Below are 25,148 nucleotides of genomic sequence, written 5' to 3' on the forward strand. Positions count from 1 at the left end.
TGCAATTGGCATCGCATGTGTGGGGAAGTTGCTCAGTGAAACAGTTTATTATTGCATGCTGTCTGGTGTTTACCTCCTTTGATCGTTTGGCCATTTGTGGTCAGGTGTACTATATCTCTACATTTAGTGAGGTGTAGTCGTGGTGTAAAGGACAGAGTGTGATTTCTGATTAGTAAAAAAAACAAATACCAAACAATGAGCAACATCACAAAACAGGTAATTTCAACTTTAAACGTGTCATTTTTTTTGTACTGTCTGGACATGGCTACTAATAACAGATGCACAGACATAATTCTTAAAGCTATGTGTGCACAAATGCTAGGAGCTTAGGAGACAAAATTCCAGAGCTAATTGCGATTATGACAAGGGATAACCTGGATATTTTGGCAATTACAGAGTCATGGTGCAATGAGAATCATGACTGGGACATAGCTATACGAGGATATAATTTATTTAGGGAGGATAGAATGGGAAGAATAGGAGGAGGGGTAGTTTTTAAAAAAAAAAACAACAACACATAAATGCTACTTTAATACAAAAAATTGAAGACAAAACTGAGGCCCTTTGGGTCACCATAGAAACCAGGGAGAAGGACATTATTCGCATTAGGGTGATCTATAGACAACCAGGCCAGGAGCAGGATTTGGACAGGAACCTATTGTTGGACATCACTAAAATGGCTTTAAAGAGAGAAGTCATAATCATGGGAGACTTTAATTTACCGTATGTAAATTGGGAGGGGTCTTTTGCAAGTTCAGCTATAAGTGGCAAATTTCTAAATTCCTTACAGGGAGCTTCTCTCAAGCAATTGGTGAGGGAGCCCACTCGCAAAGACTCAATATTAGATGTAATTCTTACAAATGGTGACAGGATATCAGACATATATGTGGGTGAGCACCTGGGATCCAGTGATCATCAAGCAGTATGGTTTAGTTTAAAGACAGGATCCAACTCCTGTCACACAAAAACAAAGGTGTTGGATTTTTTAAATGCTGACTTTGCAAAAATGGGGAGATGTTTAAGTGATTCATTGTCGGACTGGAGGAACTTGGAAGGGGTGCAGGAGAGGTGCAAAAAACTGAAAAGTGCAATACTAAGGGCAACAGAAATTTGTATCAAAAGGGTTAGGAAAAGCACCAGGAAAAGGAAGCCAATGTGGTTCACAAAAGAAGTATCAACTAGTGTGAAAGCAAAAAAGATGGCTTTTAGGAAATACAAACACACTCAAAATAATGATGACAAAGAGGTGTATCTTGACAGACGGAAGGACGCTAAGAAAGTGATCAGACATGCAAAGGCAGAAGCTGAGGAGAAAATGGCTCTGTCAGTAGAGAAAGGGGCAAAACTTTTTGTAAGTATATAATTGAAAGGAAAAAATCAAATGGAGGAATAATAAGACTTAAGACAGAGAGTGAGCATTTGGAGGAGGGAGACAAGGCAATAGCAAATCACCTAAATAATTATTTTTGCTCAGTATTTACTACAGAAAGAGAAGGGAAGGGGCCACGGTTATGTTGCAAGGACATTCATAAAAATAAGGTAGATGAAAGTACATTTACAGAGGAGAAGGTCCTAACTGAGCTTTCAAAACTAAAAGTGGATAAATCAATGGGGCCAGGTGGGAAACACCCAAGGATACTAAAAGAGCTAAAAGATGTGCTGGTGACACCTTTAACAGAATTATTTAACCAGCCACTAAATGCAGGTGCCATTCCAGAGGACTGGAAAAGAGCGAATGTAGTTCCACTGCACAAAAGTGGAAGCAAGGAAGAAGCAAGTAACTACAGACCAGTAAGCCTTAGATCAGTAGTAGGGAAAGTAATGGAAAAACTATTAAAAGAAAGAGTTGTGGAATATCTTAAATCAAACAACTTACAGGATCCAAAACAGCATGGATTTACTGGTGGGAGATCATGCGAAACAAATCTTATTGACTTTTTTGACTCTGTGATGAAATTAATAGATCAAGGGGTAGCCGTAGATGTAGCATACCTAGACTTTAGTAAGGTATTTGACACTGTCCCACATCGCAGACTGCTAAATAAACTTGAAAGCATAGGGGTGGATTATAAAACAGTTAAATGGATAAGAACCTGGTTGCAGGATAGGAAACAGACAGTTGTAGTAAATGGAGTGCAATCTATGGAGGGAAATGTTACAAGTGGAGTACCCCGGGGATCTGTACTTGGACCAGTTCTCTTTAATGTCTTTGTTGGTGACATTGCAAATGGTATAGAAGGGAAAGTATGCCTTTTTGCAGATGATACAAAGATATGCAACACGGTAGACACACCGGGAGGGGTAAAACAAATGATTGATGACTTAGGTAGGCTTGAGAAATGGTCAAGAACATGGCAACAACAGTTTAATGCTAAAAAATGCAAAATCATGCACTTGGGTCTCAAAAACCCAAAGGCTAAATATAGTATCAAGGGTGCTATAATGGAAACTACTGAGGAGGAAAGGGATTTAGGAGTCACTATTTCAAGTGACTTAAAGGCAGGAAAGCAATGCAACAAAGCAATGAGAAAGGCAAGTCAGATGCTTGGTTGCATAGGGAGAGGAATCAGTAGCAGGAAAAAAGAAGTAATAATGCCACTGTATAGGTCATTGGTACAGCCCCATCTGGAATACTGTGTCCAGTTCTGGAGACCCTATCTCCAGAAGGATATAAATACATTAGAGAGTGTACAAAGAAGGGCAACTAAAATGGTGCATGGCCTATATCACAAAACTTACCCGGAAAGGCTAAAAGATCTTAACATGTATAGTTTGCATGAGAGAAGGGAAAGGGGGGACATGATAGAAACTTTCAAATATACCAAAGGTCTTAACAAAGTTCAGGAGGGAAACATTCTTCAAAGGAAGAGAAGTATTAGAACTCGAGGACATACACTGAAACTGGAAGAAGGCAGGTTCAGGGGAAATTTAAGAAAGGGTAGTGGTTAAGTGGAATAGCCTCCCATCAGAGGTGGTAGAGGCTAAGACGGTAGAGAAATTTAAACATGCTTGGGATAGGCATATGTATATCCTTACAAATTATTAAGGTTCAAAAAGGGTTGAGATTACCTAAAGGATAAAAAAGGGACAGACTAGATGGGCCAAGTGGTTTTTATCTGCCGTCAAATTCTATGTTTCTATCAATGGTTTTCATTTCAATTTCTTGATGTGGGAACTTTGGTGATTGTAAGTTTATATGTATAGCCCCAAAGTCACTGTGTAGTATTGTTTATTGGTTTCTCTTAGGCTGGGAGAAATGATTCTTTCCTGTACAATATTTTTGTCTACTCTTAGGGATGAGTTAGATGAAGGAGTTGTGCCTTAAATTAAGTTGTTTCAAAGGGTTGTGGCTGCGTTACCGGCTGCTGGGATCCCGGCGGTCAGCATACCGAATGCTGGTGGGGGACACAAGCGCAAGTAAACCTCTTGCGGGCTCACTGCGCTAGCCATGCAGCAGCCTCAGTGGCTTGCTGCGCTCACCACAGTTTCTATTCCCACTATATGGGTGTCGTGGACACCCACGAGTGGGAATAGAGCCTGTTGGTCGACATTCCGTGTGCCAGCATTTCTAGCATTCGGGATACCGGCATCGGCATGCTGACCGCCAGGATCCCGAGCGCCGGTCAGCTAACCGTATCCCGTTTCAGGAATGTTTGTCATCTACCTATTGAAATAGCTGCTGCATCTTGTTTGACAGACTTCTCTTTATAATCGTCGCTTGATACAACTTTGCAAGCCCATTCTTAAATTACAGTGTAAGTTGTGTAATGTAATTTCATATTATGAAACTTTAACAGCAGAATGTGAAGACACAGATTGCTTTGCTTTGCATGTGTGGAGTGAAGGCTAGCCCCAAATTGCTAAATGTTATTGCTGATTATGATAGAAAGGTAACAGAATAACAGGCAGTGTATGGCAGCTTGCTGTGTATGCGGCTGTGTATATTCATTTTCTACTCTCTGACTTGGATAAATGCATGCATGGTCAGTTTGGATTTAGATCCAGATGCATTTGCTGGGGTTGAGTAGCCAGATATCCCAGTGTATGGGCACTTACAGTATAATGCTGCAGATTAGATACAGTATTACGTTTAAAAAGGAAAACACTAATTTTATAATAATGATTTTCTAATTCAACTTAATTTAATTTGAGATATGAATGCAAAAATTCCTTTTCATGACTTTAACGTGATGTATGTATTATTCTTAATATACACTACACTCATATAATGAATGTCATACATTTGCATATTTCTTTGTCTCAGGTTTGCATAAACATACTGGAAATCTATAAGTGAATATTCTGATTAGTGTGCCGTGATGCTGGTATGGATGATTGGTGGAATGCCTAGATAAGTATACTGTATGTGTTATGTTATAGAGGATTGTAATCTCACTGTATGTTCTTTGCCTGCAGCTATCAACCATTATAGAAATGCTGGAAGGAGCCTTCTATGGACTAGATCTTCTAAAGCTACATACTGTTACTACAAAAATTGTTGGCCGGGTTGAGAAGCTTGAAAAGGTAAGACTTTGCTTGTTAATAGTTACACATTACTTAATTGTGTATACTTGAAAACATTGTTTGATTAACTGCATTTCTTAAGTATAATAATTAAAACTCTTTTTTGCAAAAACTTGCATAAATGTTCTTTTTTAAGATTACAAACCTGTAAAGTTATAAATGTATCTATAATGAAAGTTGTAAACACATAGGGGGTCATTCCGAGTTGTTCGCTCGTTATTTTTTTCTCGCAACGGAGCGATTAGTCGCTAATGCGCATGCACAATGTTCGCAGTGCGTCTGCGCCAAGTAAATTTGCTATGCAGTTATGAATTTTACTCACGGCATTACGAGGTCTTTTCTTCGTTCTGGTGATCGTAATGTGATTGACAGGAAGTGGGTGTTTCTGGGCGGAAACTGGCCGTTTTATGGGTGTGTGCGAAAAAACGCTACCGTTTCTGGGAAAAACGCGGGAGTGGCTGGAGAAACGGAGGAGTGTCTGCGCGAACGCTGGGTGTGTTTGTGACGTCAAACCAGGAACGACAAGCACTGAACTGATCGCAGATGCCGAGTAAGTCTGGAGCTACTCAGAAACTGCTAAGAAGTGTCTATTCGCAATTCTGCTAATCTTTCGATCGCAATTTTGATAAGCTAAGATTCACTCCCAGTAGGCGGCGGCTTAGCGTGTGCAAAGCTGCTAAAAGCAGCTTGCGAGCGAACAACTCGGAATGACCCCCATAGTGGTATATATGTTTCTAAAGAGAACATGTGTCCATCATGCACAAAGAACTGCATTGCTGTGAGAGAATTTTTTAAACTGAAAATGGCTCCACATAGTGGGCCCAAGTTTAGCACTGGTGTACCTAGATAGTCCATAACACTTCAAGGGTCATACTTACTGTCTACTCTCTGGAGAAAATGTGAAAAGGTCTGCAGTGAGGTGGAAAGATAGCATACATGTCACATAACAGTCCAAACTCCTGCTACCTTAGAAAGACTCCTTTCATTGAGATCAAATGTTCTGTGTTCTCCTAAAATACTAATCCTTATTTATAGTTGAATCTTATGGTAAGGGAACTTTTTTCCTATTACTGTATGTGTTACTTTTTTGCATGTGAAGATTTTTTTATTTCAGTGGAGGAAATCACGCTCTAAGGCAGACCTTTACAAACTTATGCTCAAATTTATGCTCTCATCCTACAGTGCTGCCCTTTCCCTCTCGAAACAGACATATTTCAAGAACCTAATATTCTCCCAGTCCTCAAACCCCCGGGGTCTCCTCACCACTTTTAAATCTCTCCTCTTTCCATCCCCTCCTCACCACCCCTCTTCACTCTCTGTCCTCGACTTTGCCACTTACTTAACATCTAAAATTATCGTTGTACATCATTACATCATATCCCACCAGACCCTCAGTACTACTTCCCTTTATTTCCCAGCCTACCCCTGGGGGTAGGCAATGATACTGCCCTCTCCTGGCTGTACTCTTACCTCTCTGGCTGTTCCTTTTTGTCTCCTCTCATGACTCCACTTCCATCCACTTCCACTAAAAGTTGGTGTCCCCTGAGGATCTGTCCTTGGACCACTCCTATTCTCACTCTATGAGGGGTATTCAATTGTTTGAAAAGTCAGTTGGGTGTCTGTCTTTTTCTATCTAATAGACAGGAAAAAACAGACACCCAACCGACTTTTCAAACATTTGAATTCCCCCCTATATGTCCTCTTTAGGTGAGCTCATCAGCCCTTTTGAACTCCCACATAATCTCTTTACAGATGATACTCAGATCTACCTTTCCTCCCCTGACCTCTCTCCCTCTCTCCTCACTCATATCTCTAACTGTCTCTATGCTATCTCTTCCTGGTTGTCCCAGTGCTTTCTTAAACTTAAAATGTATGCTTGCTTCGAGTTATCCCATTGACTCCTCCATCTCATTCAAACCACACATTCAGACCTCTCACAGTCCTGCTGTTTGCATCTCCAAAATATTTCCAGGAACAAACCCTTTCTCATCCTGGATGCTACTAAGACACTCATCCACTTACTGATCATCTCCAGATTGGAGTACTGTAAACTTCCATCTGACATCCCTGACTGCCACCTCTCTCCACTCCAATCTGTCCTCAATGCTGCTACTCGGCTCATCTTCCTCTCCAAATATACTCCGTTTGCCTCACCTCTCCAACAAGTCCTACATTTGCTACCCTTCCCCTTCTGAACCCAATTCAAACTTTTCACAGTCACTTACAAAGCCTTCACCCATTCTTCTCCCATTTACTGTACTGACCTCATCTCCCTTTAACTCCTGCCCGCCCTCTTCACTCCACAAATGAATGTCACCTCTCCTACCAACTGATTACTTCCTGACAATCCCGCCTCCCAGATTTAGCATGTTCTGCTCCCTACCTTGGGAATTTTCTCCCTCTCACTTTTAGACTCTTCACCTCTTCACCTCTCTACAAAACTTCAAACGGGTTCTCAAGATCCACTTCTTCATCAAACCCAGCCATCTCTAATCTTAACCCTCTGCTCCATGATCACTGTCTGTCTGTGTCACCCATCATCTAACCCTCTCCTTTAGAATAGAAGAGCCCTCTCCCATCATGTGCTTTGCCTTCCCTTACTTATACTATGATCTGCTTCATATTCCCTACAACAGCACCTAACCCTTGGTTTCTGTCACCCTGCTGCTTATTTTAGTGTTATAACCATTGATGCAGTAATATTTATAAACCATATACTCATCTACTTTCTAACTGTTTGTCTGGTGGTTAATCTCTTTTACTACATCAAGACTCGTCAGGAGTTTTACCCAGGATTTTTTGGAGGGTGAGGCTTGGATCAGAGAGCTATTTGCTCTCCTATGGTATCTGCACAGTTGGTGACTTGTTTGATAATGGTACCTTCCACTCCTTTGAATACCTGTGATTGGAGTTTAGCCTCCTCTTATGGCTTTCTATTAATATCTCCAACTCTGCCATGCTGTGCATGCCCAGTTTGGAAATGGCTCTCTATCGGTGTCCCCTTCTCCTCTTAAGCTCTCGCTTCTCAAATTACCTCCTAGGAGAGTCATTTTTATCTACTGTATATAGTAATGTTATTCCCGTTATTTGCCGACTGCCCTTCACACCCATAGGAATAAGTGGGAGATGAGTTTGGGGTTTCATCTGAAGATAACATTGGGCCCAGTATCTGGGATTGATTTATTAAACTTCACCATGTGTTCGATTTCAGCAAATCCATTACTTTATATTGCGTAGATCATACACCTGCTGTCCTTGCACATATTAACGTTAGTTGATCCCACAAACTGCCCTAAGTGTTTTAGCATTTGCTCTGGGATTGTCCTAGGGATCACAAGTTTTGGCTGCTGGTTTGGTCAGACATTCAAGCCACCTTTCCAGCTTTGCCACCTGCAGATGCTAAATTATGCTTATTTGACTTAGATATGGAAGAGTTATTCAATGTCACTATTTACCAATAAGTTTTGAGCCTGTCAACTCTGGCTAATGTCATCATGGAATTTAAAGAGGCTCAGAGTCCTATATAAGCAGAACTGCACACTAAAGAAGTTGGCATGTTCATGAACAGAGGGCCCTGAAAAGTCATGATCTTCTACGACAACAAGAGTGGTCTGCGATAGAAGCACAGTTTTGACTGACTGAGAGATGCTTTTGGGGAGAAAACACCACCCTGAACCACTGTGTTTGAGTGTTTTTTTATAATGTCAGCATTGGATACGGTCAATGGAATATGAGAGTTCGCTCTGTCTGCCATCACCAAAGACAATGTTTCTGCCATGCGGTCTACAGATGAGGTGGACAACAGGGTGATCATGGCTCAGTTAGGGATCCATATGCTTGATGCTCCACGAAAAGCTTGGCCTGAGCTAGGTTTCTGCATGCTGGGTGCCCCATTAGCTGACTTGAGAGCAGAAAAAGGCTTGGGAGACTTGGTGCCCCAACATGCTGGGCAGTTCAAACTCTTCTCTTTTTATGGGTCGCTGAAGTTCTGTCTGGAAGATCATCAGTAGTGATTAATCCTGGATCTACAGTTTAGACCCTAACATAAACAATAGTTGGCCCAGTGGACCCCAGTTTGAGGTACGCCACCACAGAAATACCGACGTGAGCTCAGCATGGCCAAGCAGATGGTGACTGTTTTTGTGGCCAAGACTAGCTACAACTCGTAAAGCAAAACACCATCAGTGGGGACTGATACACCAACCAATGCCTACTGCAAGTACTGAAAGCCATTTCCAGGCACCGTTCAAGAACTCATGCTCATGGTGTCCTTCTCATTATGATAATGCACCTGTCCACAAGTCCAAGAAATTGATGGATTTTCTCACCCATAAATGCATCCAGGAGCTTGGTCATCTGCTGTACAGTCCAGACCTGGCCCCCTGCGACTTCTTCATGTTCCCACAAATCAAGCACAAGATGCATAGGATTCTTAACTAGAAGCTAAAATGGAGATCTTCATCCAGCATGTACAAGACATGCATGCTTCGACTGGACTAGCTGCTTCACCATGTGGTTTGAGCGCAACTCTTCTGGCGAATACTTTCCGAAAATATAATGTTTACTTTGCGTGTAAATATAATAATTATTGTGCATCCATAAACTTATTGCACACCCTTCATATATACGTCCCTAAAATGACTGCTGTTTTTGTGACTACAGTAAGTCTACTATTGTGTGTTGCATTGCCCTTGTCTTCCACTAATATGGCTAAAGATATTGGTAATGTAGCCCCAACAACTTTTGTGTTGGCCCTATCTACATTTTAATTTGATCCTACTTATGTTATGCCACTTTTTATTTTTATCCAAGGCAGTTTTATGCTCCTGGGTACAGTATATATAGTAGGTGTCAGCTAACACAGTCCTGCATAAAAGCAGTAAGTATACAGTACATTCACTTTATGTAGTATGTGCTTATGTCTGGCTAACACATTACTCTTTTGCTATGTCATTTTGTTTTTCTCAGCTATAGAATATTCTTTTGTAGGTGTGCTGAAAGGCCACAACCCTACCCTACTAGCAAACAACCCTTTTGGGCACATGCCTTAGGGCTAATGGCCCTAATTCAGACCTGATCGCAGCAGCAAATTTGTTACTTAATGGGCAAAACCCTGTGCACTGCAGGTGTGGGAGATATAACATTTGCAGAGTTAGATCTGGGTGAGTTATATTGTTCTGTGCAAGGTAAATAATGGCTGCTTTATTTTTACACTGCAAGTGAGATTTCAGTTTGAACACACCCCACCTAATCAAATTCTCTCTGCACATGTTATATCTGCCCCCCTGCAGTGCACATGGTTTTGCCCATTAGCTAACAAATTTGCTGCTGCGATCAGGTCTGAATTAGGCCCAATGTTCCTAGTTAAAAAAAACAGTAGAGTGGGGCGCCGATGCTCTCTCTAGCACAGGGAACGAAAATGTCTAGTTACAGCTCTGAAGACAAAACTGTGCATAATAGTTCCAGCAACTGTATTTATTAGAATAAGAAAAGACAATTAATTTATAGGAAAATAAAGCAGATTAACTGTGAAAAGAGGAACATTTTTGCTTATTCTTCAAAGGTATTATAAAATAGTCTGGTCAGATTTCTTTGGTACCCATTGGAAAAGATTATAAATATGTGGATTGGCAGAAAATGAGCCAAGGAAAAATTCCAAAGAGATACTGAAAGCAGGGCCATCTTTTCCATTGGGCTTAATGGGCAGTTGCCCAAGAGCCTCAGGATGTGAAGGGCCCTGGACTGATAGTTTCCACGGGTACCAGATTTTTAAAAATTGGCCCAGAACCAGAGATATAGAACTTCAAAGCAGCAGTCCCCATCTGAGCCTCTTAATTGCTCTTCCCGGCAAGATATTCTCGATTCTTTCTGACTTAGAATTTTTCTGAGGTTATCATCTAAAAGCTGGGACTCTACCCTTTTGGTAGACACTAGCAGCTGGTCTCTACCATGCCCAAACCAGGAGCCTTCCATCAGCCAGTCACTGCTCCAGCTCCACATGCCTGGGATGTGGTTTTATATATTTGTTGTTGTATTGCTCCAGCTCCTGAACCCGGATCCCCAAGACTAAGAAAACAGTATGTATATATATATATATATATATATATATATATCAGAATCAGAATCAGAATCAGCTTTATTGGCCAGGTATACTTACGTATACTAGGAATTTGTCTTCGGTTTGCTATACAACAGCCAAGTAGGTAACAGGTAAGCAGGTGTGTGTGTGTGTGTGTGTGTGTGGGGGGGGGGGGGGGGGCAAGTAAAGTTACACAGATAGGTATACCGTAGGGACACAAGTGAGTTACATGTACGTCTAGTCAGTCAATGGTCAGGAGTTCAGCAGGCGGACAGCTTGGGGAAAGAAACTTTTGAGGCTTCTGGTGGATCTGGCGGGGACAGCCCTGTAACGCCTGCCTGAAGGAAGCAAGTTAAACATGCTGTGGCCGGGGTGTAGCTGGTCTTTTACTATCTTCATTGCCCGCTTTTTAGCTCTGGACAAGTACAGGTCCTGGACTGAGGGAAGGTCGGCCCCGATGATCTTCTCTGCGGTTCTGACCACCTTTTGGAGCCTGCATATGTCCCTCGCGCTGGCGGAGCTGTACCATACGAGTATCGAGGAGCACAGTACCGACTCCACAGTCGCGGAGTAGAAGAGGAGCAGGAGCTTCTATGGGATGTTGAACTTCCTTAGTTGCCTGAGGAAGAACAACCTCTGCTTCGCTTTCCCAACAGTGGCGTCAGTGTTGGACCCCCATTTAAGGTCCCTGGAGATTGTGGTCCCTAGAAACTTGAAGGAGTCCACTAGCGATACCACACTGTCAGCAATCGTTAGCGGAGGTGCACTAGATGACTTCTTCCTGAAGTCCACTATCATCTCGACAGTTTTGAGGGGGTTGAGGTCAAGGTTGTTGTGGATGCACCACTGGGCCAGCCGGTCTACTTCCCGTCTATAGGCCGATTCGTCCCCATCCTTGATGAGGCCGATGACGGTGGTGTCATCGGCGAATTTGATGATCCTTACTGATTGCGCCTCTGAGGTACAGTCATTTGTGTACAGGGAGAAGAGCAGGGGTGAGAGGACACAGCCCTGAGGGGCCCCTGTACTGATGGACCGCGCTTGAGAGGTGAATTCCCCCGCTTTCACCACCTGTGTCCTATCTGTCAGGAAGTCTATTATCCAGGAACAGGTAGCTTCTGGGACCCCTAGGCGAAGTAATTTGGGGTGGAGGATGCTGGGGACGATTGTATTGAAGGCCGAGCTGAAATCGACAAACAGGACCCTCGCGTAGGTACCGGGAATGTCTAGGTGCTGTAGAATGTAGTGCAGGCCCAGGTTGACTGCATCCTCGACACACCGATTCGAGCGATAGGCGAACTGCAGGGGGTCCAGTTGGGGGCCAGTCATAGTTTTCATGTGATTCAAAACCAGACGCTCGAACGTTTTCATGACCACAGACGTCAGTGCTATCGGCCTGTAGTCGTTCAGGTTCGTGATAGTGGGTTTCTTGGGGACCGGGACTATACTAGACCTTTTGAGGCAGGAAGGGACTTTCTGTAGCTCCAGCGATTTATTGAAGATCTTGGTGAATATGGGGGCGAGCTGACCCGCACATGCTCTTAGGGCAGATGGTGACACTCCATCAGGACCCGGAGCTTTCCTGGTTTTGGTCCTTTTGAACAATGTCTCCACCTCTTCTTGGGTGACTTGCAGTGCCTGGGGTTGGCCGTCGGTGTTCGGGGCATCGTAGAGGTGATTGTTTGGGTTGCAGGGGACTTCTTTTGCGAACCTGCAATAAAAGTGGTTCAGTTCATCTGCAAGGTCTTGGTGCATGGCGGTGGACTTTGATGTTTTCCTATAGTTGGTTATGGATTGCATCCCTTTCCATACAGATACGGGGTCATTGGTGGAGAGATCGTTTGTCAGCTTGTCCGAGAACCGCTTTTTTGCTAGCCTAATTCCTTTAGTCAGAGAGTTCCTAGTACGGTTGTATAGTGCTCTGTCACCGCTGCTATAGGCCTCCTCTTTGGCTCGACGAAGTTGCCTGAGCTGGGCATTGAACCAGGGCTTGTTGTTGTTGTAAATGCGGTAAGTCTTGGTAGGTACACACATGTCCTCACAGTAGCTGATGTAGGATGTGACAGTGTCTGTCAAGTCATTCAGGTCGGTTGCCGAGGCTTCAAAGACCCCCCATTCCGTGCAGTCAAAGCAGGCCTGGAGCTTCATCTTGGCCTCATTGGTCCATTTCTTGACAGTCTTAACGACAGGCTTAACTGCTCTCAGCTTCTGTGTATAGGTAGGGAGTAGGTGGACGAGGCAGTGGTCAGATAGGCCGAGTGCAGCACGCGGGATAGACCGGAAGGCAGACTTGAGGGTAGTGTAGCAGTGATCAAGGGTGCGCCCTTCCCTAGTGGGACACGTGACTTGTTGTTTGTACTTAGGTAGCTCCTTGCTCAGGTTAGTTCTGTTGAAGTCACCCAGTACTATAAGCAGAGAGTCTGGGTGTTTTTGTTCTATGTCGGATATACATATGGCCAGGTGGTGCAGGGCTTCGTTCGCGCAGGCGAGGGGGGTATGTACACTCCCATAAGGACAATTGAGGCAAATTCCCGGGGGGAATAGAAGGGGTTGCAGTTGATACTCAGCATCTCCAGGTGAGGGCTGCATGATTTGCCTATGATCGTGACATTGGTGCACCATCCGTCGTTGATGTAGAAGCAGATGCCACCACCCTTCGTTTTTCCTGAGAGAACCTTGGAGCGATCGGCCCTGAAGAGACTGAAGCCCGGCAGAGACATCGGGTTATCCGCAATATGGTCGTCCAGCCACGTCTCCGTAAAGCAGAGGATAGATGACCCTGTAATGCCTGACCCTGCGCTGCCCAGAAGGAGGGACAATTCGTCGAACTTTTTTGCCAGTGAGCGCACATTCGAAAGCAGGATTGCGGGTAGTGCAGACCGGTGCCCTCGCCGCCGCCACCTCACTAGGGCGCCTGCGCGACAGCCTCTCCTCTGAGTCCAGGTCCTTCTACTAGGGCCGACATGAGGGCCTCCGTCATTCTCTTTCCGGGGCCGGTGATCCATCCGCCAGTCGCCACCTGGGCTGCGGGGGAACGCGGCTGCTTGGTCATCCACTTCGGTGTCCACAACGTCTGAATCCTTGCCACACAGGGCAGCAAGGGCAGCGAGGGCTGCAAGGGCCGCTGATCTGCCCGCCGACGGGCCCGAACGTGTGGTAAGCACCTCGGGAGCGCTCCAACTAAGGAGGGCTTCCCTGCTGTATTTGGTCACCGGTGGGGTAGACAAGGGCAAGGGAAAACAAGGGGAAACAGGTATTTTGGCTGAGCTGCGTAGCTCCGAGGCAGCCATCTGCGGCGCCATCTTAGATTGTAATCGCTATAATCGTTGTTGCTGTAACCTATTCCTGCTCCTTAATACAATGGGTATATTTGAAACAAGTGATACTGTAAATAAAATAACTGCTTTTTCTGTTGCTGATTTAGTCAAAAGCAGCCTTGTGGAGAGGTGTTAGAATCCAATTCCTGTTGTGTAGGTGTGAAAGATCTAAGTGTGAGAGGCCTTTGAAGTAAATTTCTTGTGGGGGGTAGTGATAACATGTGTCCTTTGGAATGGCTCTTGCAAATTGAAGTGAGCAGTGACCCTTCAGTGATTCAGAGCCTGAATATACTGTATATTAGTTGATTAATGCAAGAAGTCAGTTATTTTTTGCTCAGAGAACAGAGGTGAATGATGTCTAAGTGAGGGGCTGGATGGAGCCAAATATAGGTTGTAGTTCACAGTACCTTGTCTGGGATGTCCAATGCAGAGCACAGTAGATTCCAAACTGAAGGACTTCTAAGTGGAGAGTTGCAGAGGTTTCAATCTAGTGTGTATCTCAGCGCAGGAATGCAATCCGTTGGTTTTGATCAGATGTCCGCGTAGAGTAGAACAAGTTAAAGGTAAGTCCTTGGATATTTACGATGATTTATGGGTCAGTTGTGGTGAATTTCAGCTGTTTTATGGAGATGATCAGGAGCATGCAAAAGGTGATGCAGCCATCTTGGTGTTACATAGCTTTTATATGTATATATATATTAGGGATGAGCGGGTCCGGTTCTCAGAGAACCGAACCGTACCGGACTTCACCATTCGAGCCCGGATCCGAGTCAGGCTCAGGTTTTCCTGCCTGACTCGGAAACCAGAACGAGGCAAAATGTCATCATCCCGCTGTCGGATTCTCGCGGGGTTTGGATTCCATATAAGGAGCCGCGCGTCCCCGCCATTTTCACTCCGGCATTGGAGTGTAGAGAGAGGACGTGTCTCCGTTCTCTCAGTGTCCGTGTCTTGTGCTGTATTTGTCCAGTCACAGTGGTTGTGTCCTCTTGCTGCCATATGTCCATTGCTGCTGTGTTGTGCTGCATCAGTTAGGTGGAGGTGCATTGTACTGCATCAGTCCAGTGGCAGTGTCCTGTGCATCAGTCATCAGTCATTCCAGTGACCAGGCAGTCACAGTGGTTGTGTCCTCTTGCTGCCATATGTCCATTGCTGCTGTGTTGTGCTGCATCAGTTCAGTGGTGGTGTATTGTGCTGCATCAGTCCAGTGGTAGTGTCCTGTGCATCAGCCATCAGTCATTCCAGTGACCAGGCAGTCACAGTGGTATACCCTGCTGCCATATGTCCAGTGCTGCCGTATTATTATAACAATAATAATAATAATAATAGCAACAAGTCCCTTACAGTGTTGCAGTGTTGTCCTGCATCAGACCAGTGGTAGTGTCCTGTGCATCAGCCATCAGTCATTCCAGTGACCAGCAGTCACAGTGGTATACTCTGCTTCCATATGTCCAGTGCTGCTGTATAATAATAATAATAATAATAATAACAACAAGTTCCTTACAGTATTGCTGTGTTGTCCTGCATCAGACCAGTGGTAGTGTCCTGTGCATCAGCCATCAGTCATTCCAGTGACCAGGCAGTCACAGTGGTATCCTCTGCTCCCATATGTCCAGTGCTCCTGTGCCGCATATTGTGTTATTTAACTCCAGAAAAATAATGGAAAACAAAAATTTGGAGGAGAAAATAGGGAAAGATCAAGAACCACTTCCTCCTAGTGCTGAAGCTGCTGCCACTAGCCATGACATTGACAATGAAATGCTATCGTCATCTGCCAAGGCCGATGCCCAATGTGATAGTAGAGGGCATGTAAAATCCAAAAAGCAAAAGTTCAGTAAAAAGACCCCAAAAAAATAAATTTAAATGGTCTGAGGAGAAACGTAAACTTGCCAATATGTCATTTACGATACGGAGTGGCAAGGAACGACTAAGGTCCTTGCCTACGTTCATGACTAGTGGTTCAGCTTCACATGACGATGGAAGCCCTCAACCTCCATTTTATTCCAGTGATTTGGATGTATAATTCCAGTGATTTTGCAGTATAATTCCAGTGATTTTGCCATTTAATTCCAGTGATTTGGACGTATAATTCCAGTGATTTTGCCATTTAATTCCAGTGATTTGGACATATAATTCCAGTGATTTTGCCATTTAATGTCAGTGATTTGGACATATAATTCCAGTGATTTTGCCATTTAATTCCAATGATTTTGCAGTATAATTCCAGTGATTTTGCAGTATAATTCCAGGGATTTTGACGTATACTTCCAGCAATTTTGCCATTTAATTCCAGTAATTTTGCGGTATAATTCCAGTGATTTGGACGTATAATTCCAGTGATTTGGACGTATAATTCCAGTGATTTTGCAGTATAATTCCAATTATTTTGCAGTATAATTCCAGTGATTTTGCTATTTAATTCCAGTGATTTGGACGTATAATTCCAGTTATTTGGACGTATAATTCCAGTGGGAATTGTTTGTGTCGCTTGGCTTAGTCATACAGCTACCTCATTGCACCTCTTCTACACCTTTGCATGAGGTGCTGTTTGGGGCCTTTTTTTATATCTGCCCTCCTGTCTGACACTGCAGTGCGACTCCTAGATGAACCAATTGTTTGTGTCGCTTGGATTAGTTATACAGCTACCTCATTGCACATCTTCTCCATCTATGCATGAGGTGCTGTTTGGGGCCTAGTTTTTGAAAAGTGCCATCCTGTCTGACACTGCAGTGCCACTCTTAGATGGGCCAGATGTTTGTGCTGCACACTTGTGTCGCTTGGCTTAGTCACACTGCAGCCTCAGTGCACCTCTTTTACTTCTTTGCATCATGTGTTGTTTGGGGCCTTTTTTATATCTGCCCTCCTGTCTGCCACTGCAGTGCCACTCCTAGATGGGCTAGGTGTTTGTGCCGCACACCTGTGTCGTTTAGCTTAGTCATACAGCCACCTCGGTGCAACCTTTTGGCCTAAAAACAATATTGTGAGGTGTTCAGAATAGACTGGAAATGAGTGTAAATGAATGTTATTGAGGTTAATAATACCGTAGGATCAAAATTACCCCCAAATTCTGTGATTTTAGCCGTTTTTATGTTTTTTTCCCAAAAATCATCCAGATCCAAAACCAAAACACGAATGGGTGGTTTTGGCAAAACCAAGCCAAAACCAAAACACGAAAGTGGATTTAGAACCAAAACACGAAAAGTGCCAGCTGCACATCTCTAATATATATATATATATATATATATATATATATATATATTTATATGTATTCGTTACCGATACTGCGCTCTTAACTATTCTTAGTACAGTTTTATGAAAATTTAGATCGATCTAGGTTCGGCTGCTAAATACCCTAAAGATGGTCCTCTGCCAGATTTGGACCCTAAAGGAATAGGAAGAGAACAAAAGTATCTACAGGGGTGCCTATAATGTAGTTTGTATAGCTTTTGCTAAACAGATTATCCTTAGTATAAACTATTTCTTAATAACAGCAAATAACCATTCATTGAATTTATTTAGAATAGAGATGTGCGGCTGGCACTTTTTGTGTTTTGTGTTTTGGTTTTGGTTCTAATTCCACTTTCGTGTTTTGGCTTTGGCTTAGTTTTGGCAAAACCACCCTTTCGTGTTTTGGATTTTGTTTTGGATCTGGATGATTTTTGAAAAATGGCTAAAATCACAGAATTTGGGGGTAATTTTGCTCCTACGGTATTATTAACCTCAATAACATTAATTTGGACTCATTTCCAGTCTATTCTGAATACCTCACACCTCACAATACTGTTTTTAGGCCAAAAGGTTGCACCGAGGTTGCTGGATGACTAAGCTAAGCAACACGAGTGGACAACACAAACACCTGGCCCATCTAGGAGTGGCACTGCAGTGGCAGACAGGAGGGCAGATATAAAAAAAGGCCCCAAACAGCACATCATGCAAATATGTAGAAGAGGTGCAATGAGGTAGCTGTATGACTAAGCCAAGCGACACAAACAATTGGCCCATCTGGGAGTAGCACTGCAGTGTCAGACAGGAGGGTAGATATTTAAAAAAAGGCCCCAAACAGCACATGATGCAAAGTAGAATAAGAGGTGCACCGAGGTTGCTGTATGACTAAGCTAAGTGACACAACCACCTGGCCCATCTAGTAGTGTCACGCAGTGGCTGAATGTTGAAAGTGGGCCGCAATTGTTCGGTCCACTGACAGCATCTCCTGCACGTCCATGTCATTTTTCAAAAATTGTGCAATTGGCAGTACCCCAGGACTAATACAGCAATACCCCTGGAATCATATGGCAGTGTCAGACAGGATGGCACTTTTTAAAAACTAGGCCCCAAACAGCACCTCGAAGAGGTGCAATAAGGTAGCTGTATGACTAAGCCAAGCGACACAAACAATTCCCACTGGAATTATACGCCCAAATCACTGGAATTATACGTCCAAATCACTGGAATTATAGTGCAAAATCACCGGAATTATATGTCCAAATCACTGGAATTATATGTCCAAATCACTGGAATTATACAGCAAAATCACTGGAATTAAATGGCAATATCACTGGAATTAAACGGCAAAATCACTGGAATTATACGGCAAAATCACTGGAATTAAATGGAAGTACCACTGGACATATACGGAAGTGTCAGACAGGATCGCACTTTAAAAAAAATAGTCCCCAAACAGCACATGATGATAAGACGAAAAAGAGGTGCAAGATGGAAATGTCCTTGGGCCATCCCACCCACCCTTATGTTGTATAAACAGGACATGCACACTTTAACAAACCAATCATTTCAGCGACAGGGTCTGCCACATGACTGTGGCTGAAATTACTGGTTTGTTTGGGTCCCCACCAAAAAAGAAGCAATGAATCTCTCCTTGCACAAACTGGCTCTACAGAGGCAAGATGTCGACCTCATCCTCATCCTCTGATTCCTCACCCCTTTCACTGTGTACAGCCTCCTCCTCACAGAGTATTAATTTGTCCCCACTGGAACCCACCATCACAGGTCCCTGTGTACTTTCTGGAGGCAATTGCTGGTAAAGGTCTTCCCGGAGGAATTTATAATTAATTTTGATGAACATCATCTTCTCCACATTTTGTGGAAGTAACCTCCTACGCCGATCGCTGACAAGGTTTCCGGCTGCACTAAACACTCTTTCGGAGTACACACTGGAGGGGGGGCAACTTGGGTAAAATAAAGCCAGTTTGTGCAAGGGCATCCAAATTGCCTCTTTTTTCTGCCAGTATACATACGGACTGTCTGACATGCCTACTTGGATGCTGTCACTCATATAATCCTCCACCATTCTTTCAATGGTGACAGAATCATATGCAGTGGCAGTAGACATGTCAGTAATCATTGGCAGGTCCTTCAGTCTGGACCAGATGTCAGCTTTCGCTCCTGACTGCCCTGCATCACCGCCAGCGGGTGGGCTAGGAAATCTTATCCTTTCCTTGCAGCCCCAGTGGTGGGAGAAATTGAAGGAGGAGCTGTTGACGGGTCATGTTCTGCTTGAGTTGACAATTGACTCACCAGCAGGTCTTTGCACCTCTGCAGACTTGTGTCTGCCGGAAAGAGAGATACAAAGTAGGCTTTAAACCTAGGATCGAGTACGGTGGCCAAAATGTAGTGCTCTGATTTCAACAGATTGACCACCCTTGAATCCTGGCAAAGCGAATGAAGGGCTCCATCCACAAGTCCCACATACTTTGCAGAATCGCTCCGTATTAGCTCCTCCTTCAATTTCTACAGCTGCTTCTGCAAAAGCCTGATGAGGGGAATGACCTGACTCAAGCTGGCAGTGTCTGAACTGACTTCATGTGTGGCAAGTTTAAAGGGTTGGAGAACCTTGCACAAGACGGAAATCATTCTCCACTGTGCTTGAGTCAGGTGCATTCCCCCTCCTTTGCCTATATCATAGGTGGATGTATAGGCTTGAATGGCCTTTTGCTGCTCCTCCATCCTCTGAAGTATATAGAGTGTTGAAATCCTCCTCATCACCACCTCTTGCTTCAGGTGATGGCAGGGCAGGTTCAGGCGTGTTTGATGGCGCTCCAGTCTTCATCACGCGGTGGCTGAATGCCGAAAGTGGCCTGCAATTTTTTGGGCCACCGACAGCATCTCCAGCACGCCCCTGTCATTTTAAAAAAAAATTCTGCACCACCAAATTAACTGTATGGGAACCAGCAATATTTACACGGCAAGAGGCAGCACTCTTAGAGACTTTCCCTTAGAGGGAAAATCTCTGTGTCTCCTTTCTACATACTGTCTATACAAGTACTGAGAGTGCCGCCTCTTGCCATGTAAATAAATATATATATATATATATATATATATGAAAACTGACACATATACTCACATATATATCTATATATATATATATATATATATAATATACACACACACAGTATATATTCACACACACACACACACACACACACACACACGTATATATATATATATATATATATATATAAAAACAAACGATACTGAGCACTCAGTGGTCTTGACATAAATGAAACACAGCAGACATCATGGAACTTGCAACGTTTTGGGCGTTTAATGCCCGCGTCAGGCAACATTTACAAAAAACGCCAGTTGCTGCATATACATATATATATATATATATATATATATACTGTCAGGAGCAGTTCTTGCTGTGGGCAAGCAGGGCGATTGACCGGGGCGCTGCGGCCATAAGGGCACTGCCGCAGTTGACCCGCAAGTGCCCTGCCTGCTTGCATGGCACCATTGTATATTTACCTGCATACAGGCAGCTCAGTGCAGTCAGCGATGACCCTCCCGCTTTCCCATAAACCAGTGCTATGTGCGATGACGTTGCACCGCACTGTATTCTCGCAGCAGCCACTGAAATGAGGAATGGAGGAGCAGCACTGCATCTCTACAGACACCCCACACAGTACTGACCACCTGCCGTTGCACGCCCATCTGCCCGTTGACACTGCAGCCCCATCACCGGGCAGTGGCTTGCATAAACACCATCTCTGCCAGCATAGCTGCTCCCAGCTGCCCCTCTCCCAGGCTCTCATCTTCAGGTTCACTGCCATTAGCTCTACGTCTCCTTAGCGCTTGTGCCGCACCACTGCCACCCACCATGTGACACCCGAGGGGGTACACGTTGCTATGTTACAGCATCTGGTGTGTAGTCAGTGGCACTACAAGTCCCAGCATGCACTGTCACAGGCACCCTATAGTATGAGTATATTGGGTGCTAGAGACCTGTGGACCCCCAATGTCTCCTATACCCCTCCCACCCATAGTTACCCCCTGACACCCCTGCACATAGTTATCCCCTGACCCACCTTATACCTCTCCTCCCATAGTTACACCCTGACCCATTTTATAACCCCCCACAGGTAGTTACCCCCTGACCATTGGCAGCCCTGCCCATCCTCAGCTGCCCGCCCCCCGCTACTGACTTCCACCCCAGCCGCCAGCACCATGCTGCTGCCTGCACAGCGCTGGCTGTCTCCCGCTGCCCTGACCCTGCTATTGACTTTCACCCCAGTCGCCAGTGCCATGCCGCTGCTCACACATCGCTGTCCGCCCACCACTACTGACTTCAGTTTAGTGAGGTATGAACTGGTCAGGAGCTGGGAGACATAGTGCTGCAGCTGGACCAGAGTGACAGGCTGGGAACAGTGGCAATGATGTGTGTAAGGGGCCCTACCTGGCGTTACATGCATAAAAGAGACTTCACCTGACGTAATATATATATATATATATGATGGGCCCTGCTATACTGCGGTGTAATGCATGCAAGGGGTTCTAACATGGCACAATGTGTATAAGGGGTATTACTGTGTGATGTAATGTGAATTGGTATTATTCGGCGTGCACTGTCCCTGTTTTAAATGGGGGGATTCCGAAGGAAAAGTTCGCCCTGGGCACCACAAGGTCTAGAACCAGCCCTGTATACTGTATGAAAAGGGGCTCATTTCCCTCTTGTCTGTGGGGAGCGGCATTAGACAGCTGTAGGGCTGCCGGGCTTTTGTGTGGAGCCTTTGACTCAGATTGTCAGTGCGCCCAGCAAGTAGTTTTCCTGCTGGGCAACCCGACTCTTTAGTGTCGATGGCAGGGACATACAGAAAAGCATCAGCGCAGAGACATTTGTAATGATGGCAATACAGAATGGACCACAGGAACTGGCCAAAGTGATGTGGTAGAAGGAGTGGGGAGAGTTTAGGGTGCCTGTTCATTGTTTTCCAACTTAAATTGACCAGTTGGAGCATACACTTTAAAAAGCAATATTGGCACTGCAGCCCCGTTTGTGTGTTCCTGATCCTTGGGGCCCTCCTGAACCGCTGGGCCCTGTTCAAGTGTACCCTTTGCCCCCTCCCCCCCCGTTGCCAGGCCTGCCCATGGTACATAACAGTGCCCACCAATAGCTCCCACCACCCCTACTGATGGAAGATGGGTAGGGGTCCTAGTGTGTTGCTTTGCCCAGGGGCCTACACTGCTGTTAAGATGGCCCTGACTGACAGCTGAATTTAAAGGTCTAGGTATGTCAGTATCTGATCTAATCATTCAACACTTTTTGAGCGACAGTGGATTTACATGAAAAACAAAAACAACATGGGACTTTGCTAAAATGGATATTGACACAATGCTTCTGGTAGATTGCCCTTTGGATAGTTGGGTTGAAACTGGAGCTTTTTGGCAAGTCAAATTATCTCTTTGTTCACAGATGACAAAATGAATCTTTCATAAAAAAAACACCATTCCTACTGTAAAACATGTAAAACATGTAGGAGGCTTGGTTATTTTTTATTCAGAGGCGTAGCTAGGGTTTTTGGAGCCCAGGGCAAGATCAATAATGGCACCCTCCCACCCCAATAAAAAAAAAACTACAAAAGGAAAGTATGTGCACATGCCACTGGTGTCACTGTATATAAAGATGTCAGGGTGTGTATGTATAGATGTAGGCGCAGTGGTCGAAGTTGAATTTTTGAAGGGGGAATGAAAGAGTGTAGATAGCAATTATGCGCGCGCGCTCCAGAAAAGTGGGCGTGGTCACTCAAAAAGGGGCGTGTCCTTCGGTGTAGTAGGACCCCTTATACTATCTAGTACTGGTGCCCCTTTCACATTATAGCACACGGTATAAGCCGAAATTCACATTATCCCACACGGTATGAGCCGAAATTCACATTATAGCACACAGTATGAGCCGAAATTCACATTACCCCACATGGTATGAGCCAAAATTCACATTATAGCCACAGTATGAGCCGAAATTCACATTACCCCACATGGTATGAGCCAAAATTCACATTACAGCACACGGTATAAGCCGAAATTCACATTACCCCACACGGTATGAGCCGAAATTCACATTATAGCACACAGTATGAGCCGAAATTCACATTATAGCACACAGTATGAGCCGAAATTCACATAATAGAACACGGTATGAGCCGAAATTCACGTTACAGCACATGGTATGAGCCAAAATTCACATTATAGAGTGAGGGGATCCTAGCCCCTTAATTAACAAGGCCTGTGGGGCACTGTGGTGAGGGGAGCCTACCACCTTAATCAGGGGCGTCAGAACGTTTTTAGGTTGGGGGGCAAGATATAGTCTCATTTTGGTGCCCCTAAATTGCTGAATCGCTAAAGGTCAGATCCACCTGAAATACATTGAGAAGGCCAGATCCACACTAAGGGGGTCATTCAGATCTGATCGCTGCTGTATGTTTTCACACAGTGGGCAATCAGGTATTAACGGCGCAGCAACAAAGGGTGTCGCTGGTCAGCGAGGGGATGATGCGAAAAATCCGTTGGCACAGGCGTTCGCAAGGTGATTGACAGGAAGTGGCTGTTTGTGGGTGGAAACTGACCGTTTACTGGGAGTGTCCGGAAAACCACAGGTGTTCCCAAGCGTTTTCAGGGAGGGTGTCTGGTGTCAGCTCCGGCCCGATCAGCCTGATGTGATCGCACTGTAGGAGTAAGTCCTAGGCTGCGCAGAGACTGCACAAAGTGGATTTTAGTGGATTGTAGCAGCTCGGCGTACACATGCAGTCGAACACTTGCACGGCAAATATACACTTCCCTTGGAGGTGGTGACTATTTGAACACAGAACAGCAAAATAAGCACTTCAGCTCTTCCATGTCACTCTAGTTTCCCACCATGTGCCCCATGTAGTAGGGAGAGTAGGTCAAGCACTAGCAGTGACCAGTGCAGTGCTGGCGTCATGGTGACTGATAGTAGTGGCCATGGGAGTTACAGGGAGGGTGAAGGCAGGGATGCTGAAGGGGAGTTACAGGGAGGGTGAGCGCTGGGATGCTGACAGGGAGTTAGAAAGAGTGTGAGGAGCTGAGGATGCTGACGGGGCGTTACATGGCGGGTGAGTGCATGGGCGCTGACAGGGAGTCAGAAGGAGCGTGAGGAGCACTGATGGGGGAGTTACAGGGAGGGTGAGGGCAGAGACGCTGACGGGGCGTTACATGGCGTGTGAGGCAGGGACACTGATGGGGAGTTACATGGCGGTTGAGGGCAGGGACACAGACGGGGAGTTACAGGGAGGGTGAGGGCATGGGTGCTGACAGGGAGTTCGAAGGAGCGTGAGGAGCACTGAGGGTCAAGTTACAGGAAGGATGAGGACTGGGACGCTGAGGGGAGAGTAAAGCCCAGTACCCACGGGCCGATGCAGGAGAGATGTGTGCTGAGCGAACCGCTCAGCACACATCTCTCCTGCCGCTCAGCACAGCGCGATCTGTGCTGAGCGTGCGGGGGGAGACGGGGGGGGGCTGCTCATTTCACCCAGCGGGTGAAGTGAGCGACCCGCTAGATTGGCCTGCATGCAGGCCAATCTAGCAGCAGCGATAGCGATGTGCGGGGCCGCGCATCTCTATCGCCGAGGGGGCTACACACGGAGCGATCATGCCAATATTCTAAGCAATCTAGTCAGATTGCTTAGAATATCGCTCTGTGAGTACCCCCCTTTACAGGGAGGGTGAGAGTAGGGATGCTGAGGGGGGAGTTAGATGGAGGATGAGTGCACACTGAGGGGGGAGCTACATGGAGGGTGAGGGCAGGGATGCTGACGGGGAGTTACAGGAAGGGTGAGGGCATGGGTGCTGATGGGGTTTTAAAGGGAGGGTCAAGGCAGGCGCACTGAGGGGGGAGTTACAGGGAGGGTGAGGGCAGGGGCACCGAGGGTGGACTTACAGGGAGTGAGGGAAGGGGCATATAAAAATAGCTTTATTAG

General features: G+C 45.1%; 1 protein-coding gene across 1 annotated transcript in view; it reads left to right on the plus strand.

The window, feature by feature from the left end:
* Positions 1-25,148, plus strand: part of OLFML2B (olfactomedin like 2B) — a 296,438-nt gene that overhangs the window by 142,509 nt on the left and 128,781 nt on the right. The window contains exon 3 of the mRNA XM_063940271.1: positions 4,417-4,524. Within this exon, the coding sequence (XP_063796341.1) occupies positions 4,417-4,524 (108 nt within the window). The remainder of the gene's footprint in view (positions 1-4,416; positions 4,525-25,148) is intronic.

The sequence above is a fragment of the Pseudophryne corroboree genome, chromosome 9, assembly GCF_028390025.1.
Source record: "Pseudophryne corroboree isolate aPseCor3 chromosome 9, aPseCor3.hap2, whole genome shotgun sequence".
Lineage (NCBI taxonomy): Eukaryota > Metazoa > Chordata > Amphibia > Anura > Myobatrachidae > Pseudophryne > Pseudophryne corroboree.